Source organism: Heloderma suspectum, chromosome 5 (assembly GCF_057233095.1).
Source record: "Heloderma suspectum isolate Gila_16-S chromosome 5, 16-S_ref, whole genome shotgun sequence".
Taxonomy (NCBI): domain Eukaryota; kingdom Metazoa; phylum Chordata; class Lepidosauria; order Squamata; family Helodermatidae; genus Heloderma; species Heloderma suspectum.
The window spans coordinates 226309665-226328573 of NC_139462.1; the positions used below are offsets into that span (position 1 = coordinate 226309665).

The 18909-nt window shown below is 48.8% G+C and overlaps 1 protein-coding gene across 1 annotated transcript in view; it reads right to left on the reverse strand.

Moving 5' to 3' along the window:
- Positions 1–18597, reverse strand: part of LOC146345228 (vasoactive intestinal polypeptide receptor 1-like) — a 49744-nt gene extending 31147 nt beyond the window's left edge. The window contains exons 1-4 of the mRNA XM_084859834.1: positions 18565–18597; positions 7672–7771; positions 3398–3505; positions 797–906 (exon numbers count right to left, since the gene is read on the reverse strand). Of these exons, the coding sequence (XP_084715960.1) occupies positions 797–906; positions 3398–3505; positions 7672–7771; positions 18565–18597 (351 nt within the window). The remainder of the gene's footprint in view (positions 1–796; positions 907–3397; positions 3506–7671; positions 7772–18564) is intronic.
- Positions 18598–18909: the final 312 nt, after the last annotated feature.

The following is an 18909-nucleotide window of genomic DNA, read 5'->3' on the forward strand; positions in this document are numbered from 1 at the left end:
GCCGGACCCACCGCCGGGAGGGACATTCAGGGAAGGTAAGTCCCGTCCCGGGGGGGGGCGGGGGGGCAGAGGATTTCTCCCCGAAACTTGTTCGGGCGGCCGAACACGTTGCCGCTCGGCCCCCCCGAAGTTTCGGGGAGAAATTCTCCGCCATCCCTAGATTTAGTCATACTAAATCAATGGGAGTGAAATTTGAGATGACATACCTAAGTCCTGTTGTTTTCAATGTGTCTGCTGTAAGTAGGGATGTGTGAATCAGCAAAACCTCAGCTCGCAAACGTTCTCTGAAATCCATCTTGAAGTTGTGCAAATTTCTTCCATAGACTAAAGGGGGGGGTGATTCAGTCCACGAAGGAAATTTGCACAAATTAGGAAATTTGCGCAAATTGGACTCAGAATTGGGAACAAGACAAGCATGAGCATTTGTTCAACAATTTACTGATAGCTTTTGGCGGGCACGTGCTCGTGCTCACTCTCATGTTCAGAGTTTCAAACAGGGCATGCCTGCATATTTTGAGAGGAATAACGAAATTCTCATACATCCCTAAATTAAACAGAGCCAGGATTATTTTTTTTTTTAAATGTCACAGAAGCACCAGCAATAGAAACAATGGTGTCCAACAGGACTGAGCAGTGGCCCTTATTTTCGCCGTAGTCTATGTAAACTAGTGGGGGGGGGTATAAGCATTTCATGTAGGGGTAAATGCATTTTAGGCAATATTTTTTACCCCACCAAAATAACTACTTTGGGCTCCAATATTGAAATGGGAAATATGCAGATGTAGTCCTCACTGACCTGGTCTTCTGGTCCCTTAGTTAAACCTTCTTCAAACCCACAGGCAACTGAATATGATGGGAATGGCTCTGACCAGTGAAGTCCTCGTGTACAATTTCGGTGCAGAAATCCTGTTAAAAATAAGATCACCATGAAGCAATTGGCATGGCTGAGAAACTAGAAACCATCATATACTAATTCCATGTCTGTGATGAGTTGACATTGTCATATTTTGAGAATGTAAGGTACAAGTGGGAATCCGGGAAACTGATAACAGGGGACCCGGGTGTAGGGATGTACGAAAGTCCCTTACTTTTTACGAAAGATGATTCCCAGTGGGGGGGAGACACTCCGTCCCTCCCCCCAAAATTCTGGCCAGGGGGGAGGCGTCTTGTCCCTCCCCCCCAAAATTCTGGCTGGGGGGGAGGCGCCCCGTCCCTCCCCCCCAAAATTCTGGCCGGGGGGGGAGGCGCCCCGTCCCTCCCACCTCAAACCTTGTCCTGCTGGGACTGCAAATGGCTGCGGCTGTAGCCGCCGCCGTTTGCGTCCCTGCAGTCAGCTGTGATAGGCTACGTAAATGTTTACATAGCCTATCACAGCTGAGTTAAAACAAAAAACAAAAACCACATGTACGCAAATGGCGGCGCCCATGGGCGCCGCCATTTGCGTTCCTTATTTTGTCACGTCTAGTCTACGTAAACATTTACGTAGACTATGGCAGAAATAAGGGGAATGCAAATAGTGTAGTGTCTACGCTATTTGCCTTCCCCTTATTTTCGCCATAGTCTACGTAAATGTTTACGTAGACTAGATGTGCCAAAACAAGGAACGCAAATGGCGGCGCCCATGGGCGCCGCCATTTGCGTACACACGGTTTTTTGCGTACACCCGCCGCCGCCAGGGAGATTCGCCTAAGGTAAGTCCCGTCCCGGGGGGGGCGGGGGGGCAGACCGTTTCGCCATCGATTTCGGGGGGCCGTATGCGCTGGCATTCGGCCTCCCTGAGATTCGTGGTGAAATTCTCTGACATCCTTACCCGGGTGCCTTATTTTTTGCACCAATAGAACAGCTTAGAAGGTGTGAGAATGGCTGCCTGAGTCATCCTGCTCTACAGTGCCCCGTCGAGAGGGGTTGTAAGGGAAACTGCAGCCAGTCAACACAAAAGCTATCAGGTGACTTGGGGAACCAATAGGAGCCTAGCTGGCTTTGTATAAGAACTCTCCTAGACTTAAGTCCCTAACACATTGGTGAGAGATGATGCTAGGGGTGTCTGTCGCTACTAAATCTGGAGCATATGGGGCCCGATGGACTCTCCCCCCACCCCAGTTAGGCTTGCCTTTGTGAGCTGGGCTGGGGGTCTGTTCCTGAAATCCAGGAAGTTTGGTGGGAGGGTTTCCCCCACCATAAACCCCACCATAAAATTACAACTGTAATTTGAAGAAATAGGTTTTACAGAGGGGTTTACAGTGTGTGTGTGGGGAAATTACCCACCCTGCCCTGCACCACGCAACCATCCTTATCTCTCTGCCACTGTCAGCCTCCTGCCTGGATTGCCCACGTACATCAGAAAGGTAAGGTGCTGGGCTCCCTGGGCTGAGGACTGCTGGCAGCATGGAGAGAAGGATGATTGCATGGCCTCTGCCATGCCAGCAGCAGTGAGCAGCAACAGCGGAAGGATGAGTGGGAAGTGCCATGGTGCTCCCCTTTCATCCTTCTGCTGCTGCTTCTGCAGTGGTGGTGGCATCAGCAGCATAGCAGAGGCAGCAGGAGGACCCCACTGTGCACAAAGGTCTCCTTCTCCTTCCTGGGGCACAGGAGGAAGGAGACCTTTGTGCACAGGGTGGGCCCAATGTGTTGAATCTCTCCATCTCCCCGCTGGGACCTGGAAGGGAGAAGGAGCGACTCATGCACAACCCCCTGACACTGTGCACAGAGGTCTCCTTCTCCCTCCTGGGGCCCAGGAGGAAGAAGGACACCTTTGTGCACAGAGTGGGCCCAATGTGCTGAATCTCTCCATCTCCCCCCTGGGACTTGGGAGGAAGAAGGAGAGACTCATGCACAGCCCTCTGCCACTGTGCACAGAAGTTTCCTTCTCCCTCCCTGAGACATTTGCACACAGCAGCAGTGCTGGCAGAAGCAGGTGGCAGCGGCAGGGACCCCTGCCACCTCCATAACTGCTGCCATGCACAAACCACTCACGGTGCCCTTGCCGGTCTCAGCAAGGAGAGCATGAGGGGTTTGCTCATGGTGGGGTCCGCAGCAGAAGGCCGCAAGCTGGCCCAACATATGCAGGTCAAATTGGCCCAACTCGCAGACAAGCAAGCTAGAGTCCATGGAGCTGAGTTGCGGAAAGCTCAGCAGACCTGACCCCCTGGACAGAATCCTGGGCCTTCCATGTGCAATGCAGTCCTTCTCTCACCATTGTCGACCTATTCTGAAACATGCCTGCCTTCAACCATGCCATCCACCTCTAGCTCTTTGAGTCCTTCTCTGCCTGATGTAGAACTTAACTCCCAGCCTACCTGGACCACACCCTTTGCCTCTGACCCTACTAGACCCTGACAAAGAAGTACGAAGGTGTGTGGTGATGGTGATGCTGGGGGAAAAAAAAGACATTTCTTGCCATGTATGTTGGTGATTTCTTCGAAAAATCCTGGGCACGGGAGCGTTACCATCTCTCCAAACGTGGCTTTGGGCCAGCAACTCAGTCCATCCCAAATTCCTGCGCATCCTGAGGAGAAACTAAATGTGAAGTTGAAGACTTTTGCCCTTAAGGGTCCTGAAAAGTGACTTGAGAGGGTTCAGCAGGAGGGATTCTGGGGCTAGATTCCATGGCATCAATGGTGTATACATGGGACAGACTTGTTAGCATATTTGGAAAAAGTGGCTCAAGTCCCTTGTGGTTAAGAATGGATGAACCAAACCCCATCCAGTTTCAGCGGGCACCTGTTGAAGTACTGCCCCCACTCAAGCCTCCCCAACCCACACTTGGACCACCACAAGCTTGCCAAGCCATCTGTACTCAGCCTGGATCCTGTCTACAAGTGCCTGCCATTTTGCCGAGCAGATTTTTACAGAAAAAAGGAGGTAATTATAAATATGCATATTTAAATGTGCACAGATTTGGTTTGCGAATGCTTGATATACACAATATTAGAAGTGTAAATGGGCCATTTATGCCTCTAATATTGTGTAGATCAGCCTTTCCCAGTCCAATGTGTGCATTTGAAATATACACCTTTTAATACCTCCTTTTTCCCTGTAAAAATAAGCTTAGCAAAATGGTGGGTACTCACAAACGGGTCCGGGTGAGTGCAGGGAACATCCAGGAGGGCGTGAGTGGGGACGAGTGAGTCCAGAGGTTTGGTGGGTGTGGGCGGGGGGCACATGCAGGGAGAGAGCCCGATAGACTTCGGGACCCAGTCAAGTGTCCAAACTATGCCTACTTGTGATTGTTTCAGAGTAGACTCACAGCTAAGAAAGCTGGAGAAATCTGCGACAGATTCAAATGAATTTGGATATCTGTGATTCTGACCTGTAGATTCCACAGCAGACCAGCTTATACTGAATCATGCAGGTTCTGCAGATTTTCAATCCAGATTTTCACTTTTAGGAGGCGATTTGTGCAAATTCTCATTAGTACTAATGCACATCAGTGCATTTGTGCAAGTGTACATAAGAACTAATGTAGACTCCATTAATGTAATCTCCATTAGTTAGTGCACATTCGTGCTAATCCGCATTAACTAATGTGGATCATTGCGAATACAATGAAATTCTAGTACAAAAAACCTAATTCTGCCAATGAGAGGGTGATGGAACAAAAGACACTTGAGAATCCACAAAACACACATGAAATGGATTTCACCAAATCTGTACATTGCTACTCACAGCCTGTTGGGCTGGAGTGGGTAGGGCAGGCCGTCCTAGACCATACTTGCTTTCTGTTGGGAGAGATGTAGAACCCTGCTGAATCTGCTTCCCACAGTTAGGGATGTACGAAACTCACTGACCTGCTCATGGATGTGATTCGCGGTTGGGGGGGAGACAGATTTCCGGGCGCGGACAGGCTGCTGCGGACGCAAATGGCGGCCACCGTAGCGGCCGCCATTTGTGTCCAGCCAGGCTGCCATGATAGGCTACGTAAGAATTTATGTAGCCTAACATGGCTAACCCCCCCCTAAAAAAAACACCAGCATATGCAAATGGCGGTGGCCACGGCGGCCGCCATTTGCGTTCCCTCTTTTTCACCGTTCTAGCCTACATAAATATTTATGTAGGCTAGAACTGCAGGGGGGGGGGGAAGGAACGCAAATAGTCCCCACTACGCTATTTGCATTCCCCTTTTTTTTGCCGTAATAGCCTACGTAAATATTTACGTAGGATAAAAGGGCAAAAAATAGGGAATGCAAATGGCGGCCGCCGTAGCTGCCGCCATTTGCTTATGCTGGGGGGTTTGGGGGGGGAGGTTAGCCATGATAGGCTACGTAAATTCTTACATAGCCTATCACAGCTGCAAGGATGGCAATGGAGGTCGCACGAGACCAGCCGCTGGAGCCGCCGCCGCCGGAACCGCCACCGCCGCCACTGAATCCGCTGCATCCGCCCCAGGTAAGTGCCATCCTGGGGGATTCTGCAGGGGGGCGGGAGGCAGGAGGCCATTCCACCATGGATTCCAGGGGGGGCAGATTCTAAAGAATCTGGCCTCACTGGAATCCGTGGAGGAATTCTCTGCCATCCCTACCCACAGTGGCTACAGTAGCCAACCAGATTTATGTATATATGTATGTATGTTAGGGATGGTGGAGAATTTCTCCCCGAATCTTCGGGGGGGCCGAGTACCAATGCATTCGGCCCCCCGAAATCGGCGGTGAAATTCCCCGCCACCCCCCGCCACCCCCCCAGGATGGGACTTACCTTTGACGAATGTCCCTCCCGGCGGCGGGTCACGGCTGCGGTTCGGCGGGTTTTCGTCAGGGGCGGGGGGGGGCAGCCAGTCTTTAGACCGGCTGCCACCACCACCATTACAAGTGAAGTAAAAAAAAAAACAACCCGTGATAGGCTACGTAACGATTAACGTAGCCTATCACGGCTAGATCTCCAAAGTCAGCCATGATAGGCTACGTTAATCGTTACATAGCCTATCACGGGTGACTTCGAAAAAAAAAAAGTGCGTACGCAAATGGTGGCACCCATGGGGCGCTGCCATTTGCGTTCCTTATTTGGTCCCTGTAGTCTACATAAAGATTTACGTAGATTACGGCAAAAATAAGGGCAACGCTATTTGCGTTGCCCTTATTTTCGCTGTAGTCTACGTAAATCTTCACGTAGACTATAGGGACCAAAGAAGGAACGCAAATGGCGGCGCCCCATGGGCGCCGCCATTTGCGTACGCGCTTTTTTTTTTTTCAAAGTCACCCGTGATAGGCTACGTAACGATTTACGTAGCCTATCACGGCTGACTTTGGAAATCTAGCAGTGATAGGCTGCGTAAATCGTTACATAGCTTATCACGGGTTTGTTTGTTTTTTTTACTTTTTATTTCATGGCCGGGGAGACGGGGCACTTCTCCCCGGCCTGAATTTCGGCCAGGCGAGGCGGGGCGACTCCCCCCCAGCCTGAATTTTGGCCAGGCGAGGCGGGGTGCCTCCCCCCCAGCCTGAATTTCGGGGGGAGAAGCGAAGCGCCTCCCCCCTACTGCGAAGCAAGCTGCGGGACAAGGTAAGTCCCTTTCGTACATCCCTAATGTATGTATGTATGTATGTATTACATTTCTATACTGCCCAATAGCTGAAGCTCTCTGGGTGACTGACAAGAATAAAAACTACAAAATACAGCATAAAATACAATGAAAAGTTAAAAGTTTAAAACTACAGTATAAAAGTAAAATCAAAATAAAACCTAGAAGCAATGCAGAGATTTAAAATACAATAACAGATTTAGAACTGGAATCCACACTGGAGAGCCAGTGTGGTGTATTGGCAAGAGTGTTGGACTGGGAGTCAGGAGATCCAGGTTCTTCTAGTCCCCACCTGGCCATGAAGCTTACTGGGTGACATTGGCTAGTCACGGGCTCTCAACCCAACCTACCTCACAGGGTTGTTGTTGTGAGGATAAAATGGAGAGGAGGAGGATTATGTATGCTGCCTTGGGCTCCTTAGGAGAAAAAACAGCGGGATATAAATATGATTAATTAATTAATTAATTAATTAAACAGAACTGAAAGACTGAAATGCCTGGAATTTTTTTTTTTATTAAGGTACATTGTGCTCTGGAAAGAGCACAATGTAGGTGCCAGGTGAGCCTGTCTGGGAAGTTTATTCCATAACCATGGTGGCACAGGAGAAAAGGCCCTCTTCTTGGTAGCCACCTGCCTCACTTCCTTTGGCGGGGCTCCTGGACAAAGACCACTGAAGATCATCTTAGGGTCCAGGCAGGTACAGTTGGGAGGAAATGATCCACCCAGATGCCTCTTCACTCATACCCTTGGTCTGTTCCTCTCTTCTCTTGCTCTTTCCGCTTTTGTCTTAGGCTGTAAACTTCTTGGGGCGGGGACCTGTCTCTTTCCAGCCATGTAACTCTATAAGGCACCATGGTCAAAGAAGGTGAAGTATAAATAAAAGATAAATACTTAGAGGCATGCTCCAAATTTAGCTGAATCCTGAACTGAATCAGGCTGATTTGGAGATGTCCAAGTTGAAGGGGAGCTCCTCCAAAGTGAACTGTATCTGAGTATGATTCAGGAATTGAGGGCATTCAAGGAGATACTAAATCAGCAGCAGCAGCATCCTCATCCTCATAGTCCAATCCACACATTTTCACACAAAATCTGTTTCATAAAAAAAAAGGGCTAGGAGCTCTCAAGAGCCTTTGCAGACTTGAGCCCATGTCTATTACCTTGAAAATCCAGTAAAAGAGATTCATTTTTATCCAAACATTGAGCCTCGTCTTTCACAATCTGTTGAAATATTTTGCATTCTGGATGGATGGAAGCAACCTAGCAGGAAAAAAAGACCTATAAGCAATGGTTACTGACTAGATAAAACTGCGTAGGGGCCCTGCATGCAATTATAACCAGAATGAGAACTGGGACTGGCTTGATTCTTGCACCATATTTGTAAGATCACACAAGTAAGGATGTCTGTCGCAGGGAAATCTGGCCCTTTGGGGGCTCGCCAGAGGTCCGCAGTGTGCCCAACTTGGCTTGCTTTTGCATGCCCCAAATTCCAGGGTCTCTTTACATAATTGGGGGGGTGCTCAGCTGTAATTTGCGCAAATAGAGGATTGAGCAAATTACCCCTGCGAAGTGCACAAATTTGTGTAATTTGCAAAAGTTATGGTCAAAATTTTCATCAATTGTGGAAATTGTTGTCACAAATTTCCCCAAATAGCAGCCATAATTTACGCCAGTTGAAAACCACTGAAAATCCACTGCCTGATCCCAGTCATTGCAGGCCGAGTCGGGCCACCTAGCAGAAGATGGAACAGAGTCCAGGGAGCCATGCCAATGAAAGCTCATCAAGTTCTACGCTGTCACTGGATTCTTCCATCATCCCTACAGATAAGGCTTATTCAGCTGTTGTGTACCTCACACAATGAGGACGAGGGTGGAGATGGGCGCACATGTTTGTCCCCATCCCCATCACATTCTCTGTTGTACCTACAGTGAATGTCTACACCGGGGATTCATCTCTACCTAGGGATGTCAGAGAATTTTGCCACGAATCTCAGGGAGGCCGAATGCCAGCGCATTCGGCCCCCTGAAATTGGTGGCAAAATGGTCTGCCCCCCCTGCCCCCCTCCCGGGAAGGGACTTACCTTGGGCGAATCCTCCTGGCAGCGGCGACTCCGGCGGCAGTGCGGCGGCGGTGCGGCAGCGGCGGCGGCCGGTCTTCTGACCGGCTGCCGCCGCCTCCAATTCCAGTAAACAACTACAACAACAAAACATGGTAGGCTACGTAGACGCTACGCTATTTGCCTTCCCCTTATTTTCGCCGTAGTCTACGTGAATGTTTACGTAGACTAGATGTGCCAAAATAAGGAACGCAAATGGTGGCGCCATGGGCACCGCCATTTGCGTATGCGCTTTTTTCTTTTCTTTTTTACTAAGCTGTGATAGGGTATGTAAACATTTACGTAGCCTATCACGGTTGACTGCAGGGATGCAAATGGCGGCGGCTATGGCCGCCACCATTTGCAGCCCGACCGGCCAGGATTCAGGGGTGGAGGGACGGAGCACCTCCTCCCCCGGCCAGAATTTCGGGGTGGAGGGACGGAGCGCCTTCCCCCCCGGCCAGAATTTTGGGAGGGAGGGACGGAGCGCCTCCCCCCTGCCAGAATTTCAGGGGGAGGGATGGAGCACCTCCCCCCAACCGCGAATCAAATTTCGTTAAAGGTAAGTGACTTTCGTACATCCCTATCTCTACCTGTGGATCATTCTTGCACAATTTAGAATTCCCATCATTGAGGAGGGATTAGGGATGTGCAGCATGTGTAAAATCCATTACACCTGTGATTTGCAAGTTGACAGGTGTACTTCGTTCCATCATCCACCTATTGATGGAATTGGATTTTTTTTAAATTCTGAATTTGCACAAATTCGCACATATAAAAAATGCACAATCCCCCACCCCCATGCATTTTCACACTTCAGCCTATGGGGAAAATGCCTATTTTTCTACAACAAAATTTGTGCAATATTCTAGAAGGTTAGAAAAATGTAGGGATGGCGGAGAATTCCGCCACGGATTCCAGTGAGGCCAAATGCACTGGTATTCGGCCCCCAGGAATCCGTGGTGGAATGGCCTCCTGCCCCCCCGCCTGCCCCGCGGAACCCCCCGGGATGGCACTTACCTGGGGCGGCTGTGGCGGCTGCGGCGGCAGCGCGGCGGCGCGGCGGGGGCACAGCGGCGGCAGTAGAAGGTGTGGCGGCGGGGGCGGCAGAAGGTGTGGCGGCAGCGGAAGGTGCAGCAGCGGGGGTGGCAGGTGCGGTGGTAGTGGGGGCGGCAGCGGGGGCAGCAGGGGCGGCGGCAGGTGCAGCGGCGGGGGCAGCAGGTGCGGCAGGGCGGCAGGTGTGGCAGCAGCAGGGGTGGCGGCGGGGGTGGCAGTTGCGAGGGTGATGGGAGCAGGGGCAGTGGCAGGGACGGCGGCTGGTCTCCTGGCCAGCCGTGGCTGGGCACAGCATATGCAAATGGCGGCGGCTACGGCTGCCGCCATTTGCGTTCGCTATTTTTAGCCGTTCTAGCCTACGTAAATATTTATATAGTCTAGAACGGTGAAAAATAGCAATTGCAAATGGCGGCCGCCGTAGCCGCCACCATTTGCGTACACTTTTTTTTTACTTTGCCGTGATAGGCTACGTAAATATTTACGTAGCCTATCACGGTTAAGTACAGGGAGACAAATGGCGGTGGCTACGGCCGCTGCCATTTGCGTCCCTGCTGCCCAGCGGCCAGATGTCCGGCTGCCGGCCGAGCCGGCCAGCAGCTCCACAGAATCCCTGCGGAGCGGAGCTGGCTGGGCAGGATTCTGGGGGGAGGGACGGAGCACCTCCCCCCCTGTCGAGGATTGCGGGGGGAGGGACGGAGCGCCTCCCCCCCACTGTGAAGCAGATCCACAAAACGGTAAGTGACTTTCCTACATCCCTAGAAAAATGGTCTACAAGTCAGCGGAATTCATCTAATAGGAGAGAAGCTGGACCTCTGCGGAAACCATGGGTTATATTCATAAACAGCTGAACTGATTTGGTTCTGTTGTAGATATCTCCAACATCCCTAGCAGGGATGGGCGAATGTTTGATGTTTGAGGTTGTTGAAGCTCTCTGAATCCTTTCTCAAAGCTTGTTTCAACTCATTTGTGTACCTAAACGTGAACATCTCCCCCTTCCATATCAGGAAAATGTGCATATTCCCCCATAGGCTACAGAATAAAAACAATGCAGATGGGGTGATTTGTGTATAGGTGTAGATGTGCAAATGCACATTCTTGGAAGCATTAACTTATGCCAATGCCCACTTTCACATGTGAATGCAAAAAATTCTTGATAATTGTATTCCTGCTCACATTCGCATTCAGGGTTTCGAATGGGACATGTTTGCATAATTTGCAAATGGGAACAAAATCTTTGTAGATCCCTATCACTGAGGGTTCTGCATGGTCTATGAAGCTCTCAAGAGGAAAAAAGGCTCTCCACGGCAGAAGAGCACTTTCCCAACATAGGAAAAATGATGAAGCCTGTCAGAGGGAATGATGGAGGAGGCAGGGCCAACGGGATTGTCCCCACTCTCCACCTCATGTGATGGTAAAATTGGGGAAGAGAACACCACAGATCAGGTTATAAAGAACTGGCCATAATCGGATGCCCTCCAGATGTGTTAGCTGGCTGGGGGACTCTGGATGTTGTAGTCAGATTATGTCCCAAAGAGATATGCTTTTAATTGTCATTTAAAACTGAACAACACAGGGGGCAACCATACTAATCCACAGAAGGAATTCCATGGTTGGGGTGCCACAACTGAAAATGCCCTGTCTCAAGTCACCCCACCACCCCACTGCAGAATTGTCCACTGGTGGAATTACAAGCAAAGCCTCCTCCGCCAGTCTTAAACCACAGGTCAGTCAGTATTGGGAGAGGCACATTTTGAAGTGCATGGGTCCTAAGTAATTTAGAGCTTTGTACATAAAGACCAACACCTTGAAATGTCAATCTTTAATTTGGAGGAGAGAAAGGAGGAGACATCCTCTTGGTCAAGGTCATAGAATTTGAATTCATTATTAGTGAAGAATCACAGACCGCCTGATCTTGATTTTAATATGAAAAGGAAAAATACAAGGAAACTATGACCACACTGCTATCAGATTTAATATATGAAGTTAAAGAGGTTAAATTTCTCGATGTCCTAAACTATTGTGCCCTAGAACAGTTGGTCATGGAACCAACCAGAGTGGAGGCGACTTTGGATTTAATCCTAAGTGATGTCACCCAGGACTAGTACCAGATGTAAATGTTGTTGAACCAATTGGAAACAGTGATCACAGCTATCAGATTTTACACACACACACACACACACACACATATCTATACATATCTATATCTATCTATCTATCTATCTATATGGAAAATTGCCCAGGAAATCCAACATTTCACTTCAAAAGAGGAAACTTCTCTAAAATGAGGGAACTGGTGAAAAGGAAGGTAAAAGGGGGAGTCAAGAGGATTAAATCCCTTCAAAATGCTTGGAGATTACTCAAAACCACAATAATAGAAGCCCAACCAAAATGTATACCACAGGCTAGGAAAGGTAGCACCAAGTCCACAAGGTCGCTGGTATGGTTAACGAGCAGTGTTAAGGGAGCTATTAGAGATAAGAGAGCTTCCTTCAGAAAATGGAAGTCTTGCTCAAGTGAGGAAAACAAAAGGGAGCACAACCTTGCACAAAGGCGATGCAAGGAGACAATAAGAGATGCAAAAGAACATTTTGAGGAGCATATCGCTAACAAGATCAAGGCCAACAATAAAGAATTCTTTAAATATATCAGAAGCAGAAAACCGGCTAGGGAAGCAATTGGACCTCTGGATGACAATGGATTAAAAGAGTACTGAAGGAGGACAAGGAGATTGCAGAGAAGCAGAATAAATTCTTTTCATCTGTCTTCAGTGCAGACGATATAGGGCAGATACCCGTGCCTGAACTGATGTTTTCAGGAAGGGACTCTGAGGAACTGAGGCAAATAATGGTGACAAAAGATGAAGTTCTCAACCTTATTGACAAATAGAACGTTAATAAATCACTGGGCCCAGTTGGTATCCATCCTAGAGTTCTTAAAGAACTCAAAAATGAAATTCCTGATCTTCTAACAAAAATATGTAACATATTCCTGAGATCACCCTCTGTAGCAGAGGACTGGAGAAGAGGGATGGATGCCCCCCCATTTTCCAGGAATCTGCCCAGCCCCTGCCCCTGCTCGTGTGCCCCCAGACCCACACTCGGGCCCCCCACTGTGATTGCTGAGCCACCCACACTCACTCAGGCCCTGTCCTGTAGTGCCACAATTGCCATTTTGCAAAACAAACAAATAAATAAATAAAACATGGTGATCATGAATATGGGCACATAGAGTTATACACAAAATGGTGCCATGGATCACCCATATACACGAGATTACAGGCTTGGCAGGAACAGCTCAGGAGTGCAGGCAAGGGGGAATCTGACAGACTCCTGGACTGAATAGGGTGCCCACACCACCCCTACTGGGGAATGGCCAATGTAACACCCTTTTTTTAAGGGGGGATCTGTGGGGATTTGGGAAATTACAGGCCAGTTAGCTTAATGTCTGTTTGGGGTAAATTGGTTGAAAACATTATTAATGATATAGTTAGTAAGCATATAGAAGGACAAGTTCTGCTGAAAATGAATCAACATGGCTTCCTCAAAGGTAAGTCCTAACTAGCGTTTCAGAGTTCTTTGAGAGTATCAATAAACATGTGCACAGGTGTGATCCAGTAGACACTGTCTACTTGGACTTCCAAAAGGCTTTTGACAAAGTCCCTCACCAAAGACTCCTGAGCAAACTTAGCAGTTATGGAATCAGAGGACAGGTCCTCTTATGGATCAGTAACTGGTTAAAGAACAGAAAGCAGAGAGTAGGAATAAATGGTAAATTCTCCCAATGGAGGGATGTTAACACAGAGTCCCACAGGGAGGAGACATGATAGAGGTGTACAAAATCATGCATGGTGTGGAGAAAGTGGATATGGAGTAGGGATGGTGCAGGTGCCTGGTTGGGGCTCAAAGGCTGGTGAGAAATCACTGGCTCAACCCCCCACCCCGAGCAGCAGTTTGCAAGCCCCAGCTCTTGACCAGCTCAGCATGTGCCAGGCTGTGCGAGCACATGTGCGTCCACTCCCTTATTGAGCACCATTTCCCACTCAAAGTGTTGCTCATTTTTTTCCATAAGGTTCCCATCTATGCAAATGGGGGCCTTAAATGGGCAATGTCCACAACATTACAGGAACAAATGCCTGTAATGTTGCAGACATTGCCCCTTTAAGGCCCCGATTTGCATAGATGGGATACTTAGGGAAAATAAGGAGCAGCCATTTGAGTGGGAAATGATGCTCAACAAGGGAGCGGATGGCTGCACACCACTGCTGAGCACTCCATAAATTGCCCAGCACCTTGCCCTGCATCACATGCCTGGGCTAGGTAAGTGCTGGGGGTTCGGTGAGCGCCATGGAGGGTGGATGCAGGGGGATCCATCCATCCCTAGTAGGTTGACCTTTTTCTCCCTCTCTCATAAAACTAGAACCTGGGGTCATCCCATTAAGCTGACTGGTGGGAGCTTCAAGACAGATGAAAGGAAGGACTTCTTCACCGAGTGCTTAGTTAAACTATGGAATTTGCTATCACAAGACTTAGTGATGGCCACCAATTTGGATAGCTTTAAAAAGGGGTTAGACACATTCCTGAAGGCAGATATCAATGGCCACTACTCCTGATGGTTGTATGCTACCTCCAGCATCAGAGGGTGTTTGCCTATGTACACCAGTTGCTGGGGAACATGGGTGGGAGGGTGCTGTCACACTCATGTCTTGCCTATGGGTTTCCTGCAAGCAGCTGGTTGGCCACTGTGTGAACAGAATGCTGAACTAAATGGACTCTTGGTCAGATACAGCATGGCTCTTCTTACGATCTTCTGTTCTTAGGAGTTAGTTACCCAGACAAAAACTAGTTATTTATTCTCAACTTTATTCTAGCAGCAGGTAATTTTATTTTATTTTTTCCTTTTAAAAAATAATGTGATACACGCATGCACTCACACACGCAAAATGGTATCTCTCTTTATTCTAAAATTGGAAACTGCTTGTCAATGGTTTTCAATGGAATCTTAATATACACACACACACACAGACCAAATTGAATTTTGCCCAGTATCAGACCAAACAAATACCTGACTCTCAACAAAGGGAACAAAATGATTACTCAAAAAAGGGTAATCCAATCTACATTTCAAAAGATCCCATTCAGCGCTTCAGCTGAAAATAAATTGCATTTCTTCCACCACCCCCTTTGGCTAATTAAGACAGTTTTCAAGGACACTAATTATGTGGAATTGTTTGCTGTTGGGATAGTTTTAGGCTGGGCTTTCAAAAGATCTGGAGACAGAAGTAAGATCTGGCTGTTCTTTTCTGTGTTTTTAATATAGACATTCTTTTGTCTGAAATAGGATAATGAATCTTGCGCCAATGGGTGAATGGACTGCTCAAATGCAAAATGGGGGGGGGGCACTTTGGCTGTCCAGATCTCACTTTGGACATGGAGGCAGAAATGGGTTGGCCTAGTACCAGGTCTGCCCAAGGCAGGTCAGGGCCGATTCGGAAGCTCCAAATCAGCCTCCAGAGCTGGTCAGGAGGTCCCTGAACAGCCCTACCGGGCACCTTTCTTGGCACTCACCAAGGTGTCCTACCTTCCCACTTAAAACAAAACAAACAAAAACACACTGTCTTACCAGCACTTGGGATTGCTGGTGCTGAAATGTGTAGGTTCAAAGGAATCGTGTGGTACGTTGGGGCTCAGTCCTCACACCGGCCTTATGCACAGTCTTTTGAGCAGGTGACTTGTCTCTTGTTATCCCTCCCATGGGAGCCATTTTATGCTGGTTCCCAACTCAGTCTTTCCATTTGACAAATGTGCCCACTGGCCCCAAAAGGCCGCAAATCCCCACTTTACAGATTGCTGATGTGCATGAGCCCATCTGCACACCAATTTTAACATGATACACAAAACAGATCGTATTAAAATTATTTTTTGTGGGGCATTATATCCAATACCACCGATGCAATGAATATGGACTTGAGCATGCTCCGGGAGAGAGCGCAGGACAGGAAGGCCTGGCGTGCTATGGTCCATGGGGTCACGAAGAGTCGGACACGACTGAACAACTGAACAACAAAAAATATCCAATACACATATGCACTTCTTCACCTCTATAACCCATAATGGGAGAGAGAGGGAGATGTGCACTGAATACCAATGTGAATTGTGCATACACCAATGCTGAAGTGAATTATAGAATGTCTCCACGTTTCTCCAAGTGAAGCTGAACAGATGCTAGGGATGTACGAAAATCACTTACCTGTTCTCGGATTATGTTTATGGTGGGGGGGAGGCGTTCTGTCCCTCCCCCTGGAATCCTCGAGGGGGGGAGGCACTCCGTTCCTCCCCCCCAGAATCCTCCTTGGCCGGCTGTGCTCCATGGCGGCTCCACAGAGCAGCCGGCCAGGCCCAGCCAGGCCAGAGCCATCCGCATCCAGATTTCCGGCCACGGAGGGCTCTGGGACAAAAAAAAAAAAAGCGTACACAAATGGCGGTGGCTACGGCCACCGCCATTTGCGTTCCTTATTTTTGTCGTCTTAATCTACATAAATATTTACGTAGACTAAGACGGCAAAAATAAGGGCAACGCAAATAGCGTTGCGGACGCTATTTGCGTTCCCCTTATTTTCGCCGTCTTAGTCTGCGTAATTATTTACGTAAACTAAGATGGCCCAAAATAAGGAACGCAAATGGCTGTGGCCGTAGCCGCCGCCATTTGTGTATCCCTTTTTTTTTTTTTTTTTACCCAGTCGTTTTAGGCTACGTAAGTTTTTACCTAGCCTAAAACGTCTGGGTTAAAAAAAAAAAGCCTTTTTTTTCTTACCCAGACATTTTAGGCTACGTAAAAACTTACGTAGCCTATCACGTCAGTGTAAAAAAACAAACAAACCTGCAAATGGCAGTGGTGGCAGCTGGTCGGAAGACCAGCTGCCGCAGCTGCCACCACCGGAGCCGCCGCCACCTGGAAGGTCTGCCGCAGGTAAGTCTTGTCCCAGGAGGATCCGCGGGGGGGGGGGGGGCAGGCCGTTCCGCCACAGATTTCGGGGGGGCGAATCTCCCTGAGATCCATGGCGGAATTCTCTGCCATCCCTAACAGATGCACAGAAAAAAGAATAACATGGAAGACGCATGCTTACACATGAGCTTCAGGCTAGGAAGTATTCAGTTCATAGCTTATCTTAGCCTTTGGGCAAGGCACTGTCTCTCTCACCCCTCCATCTCAAATGTATTAATTTATTTTAAGGTTGAGCAGGGGAGGGGCCATAGCTCAGTGGTAGAACACATACGTTTCATTTAAAAGGTCCCAGGTTCCATCCTTGGCAACATCTCCAGGTAGGGCTCAGAAAGAATCTTGCCTGAAACCTTGAGGAGCTGCTGTCACTCAGAGTCATCAATAGTGGGCTAGATGGACCAAGGTTCTGAGTCCGTATAGAGTGGCTTCTCATCTTTCTATGGCCCTGAACCTACTTTAAAACCTATCCTGCCACATAGGGTTTTGATTTTTGACGGTCTGTGCCTAGGGATGTGGAAATCAGCAAAACTAGGGGTGTACAGATTCCCCACCATCCATCCTGGTGGGGAATCCGTGGGGGGGGAGTCGATCCGTTCCTCTCCCCACCGGAATACTTGTGGAGCAGCTCCACTTTGCGAGGATGCTGCAGAGCCAAGGGCCGCCCTGTTCCGCTGTCCGTCTGCCCCAGATTCCCCCCCACACACCGTTTTTTTTCTGGCTCTGGAACTTAAGTAAATACTTTCATAATTCCTGCCAAAAAAACCTTTCCGTGCACCCTTGGTCTCTGTAAAAGCAAAGCCCTTTGCAGGGATTCCCCGCATAACTTCCAGTCACCTGACCTCACCTCACCTGACCTCACTGGATCTGTCCTGACTTCACCTCAGCTAACCTCACCTGACGTCACCTCACCTCACCTGACCTCCACAGACAATAAACAGAAAAGATGGAGGATTTCCGTGGACGACTCAGCCCCAGCGAAAGAAAGCCTCCGGAAAATGCCTCGTAAAAAGGGTAAAGCCGCTCACGGTCTTCCTTCCTCCATTTCCGATTTACATTTTTATTTTCGTAATTATTTTTGAAAAATCTGCCCTTTGGCGGAGAAAAGAAATTGGGTCTGCATGAGCTCCCGTCCAGGTTGACCTGGCCGCCCCGTTCCGAGGAGGATTCTGCAGACCAGATTTGTCAGAATTCAAGCCCATTTAAAATGCAGGTGGAATTCTCCGACATCCCTACTTTAAGCTCCATCCAACTCATGTCCAGAGCAAACTGTGAGCATTGCCTTTTCTGGTTGTTTTTTGTCTTTTTTGTGGGTTTTTCTGGTGGTGCAGGCATGGGGCCAGCAGTGAATAAATAAATAAATGCATATGTTTTAGTCAATTCTACTTCCATTTCTAATGCAGTAGATACATACAGTACCGTACATTGCAGAAGGAACACCTGTGTTCTCCACACAATAAACAGAGAAGCATTGGCCCGATAGGGGCCATGCCTCAGTGGTAAAAAGCCCCTGCTTTGCAAGCAGAAGGTCCCAGGTTTGATCCATAGCATCTCCAGGCAGAGCTAGGAAATAATCCTGCCTGAAATCCTGAGGAGTTGGTGTCAGTCGTTGTCGACAATGGTAGGCTAGATGGAGCAAGGGTCTGACTTAGGAAAAGGCAGCTTACTATGTTGTCTTTAAAGAATATTTAACTCAAAATTTAGGGACATGCATGTGGGGGAGGGGGAGGGTTTCCCCAAAAAACTTGCACATCCCACTTCTTCGCACTGCTGCAACTAGGGATGACACAGGTCCCCGTTTCGGTCTGGGAGTCTGGTGGCCCTCCCCCCCTGCCGTTCCCACAAAGCCCATACCCTCACTTGACCCACCCACCCACACACACTCACCGAGCCACCTGCACTCACCCATGACCCATCCTCTTGTGCTGCTATCGCCATGGTGCAAAAAAAATGGCGCACGCAAAAATGTGCACAGAGACATATGCGAAACGGTGCTGCAAATTGCCCGTATATGCAGGATTACAGGCGTAAATAGTCATTTACGCCTGTAATCTTAGGTATATGGGTGATTCATGGTGCCGCTTTGCATATAAGTCTATGTGCACATTTTTGCGAAAACCATGGTTGTTGTTCTTTTGCCACATGGCAATAGCGGCCCAGGAGGAGAGGGCCCGGGTGAGTGTGGGCAGCTCGGTGAGCAGGCGTGGGGCTCAAGTGTGGGCCCAGGGGCGCACAAGTGGGGGCAAGGGC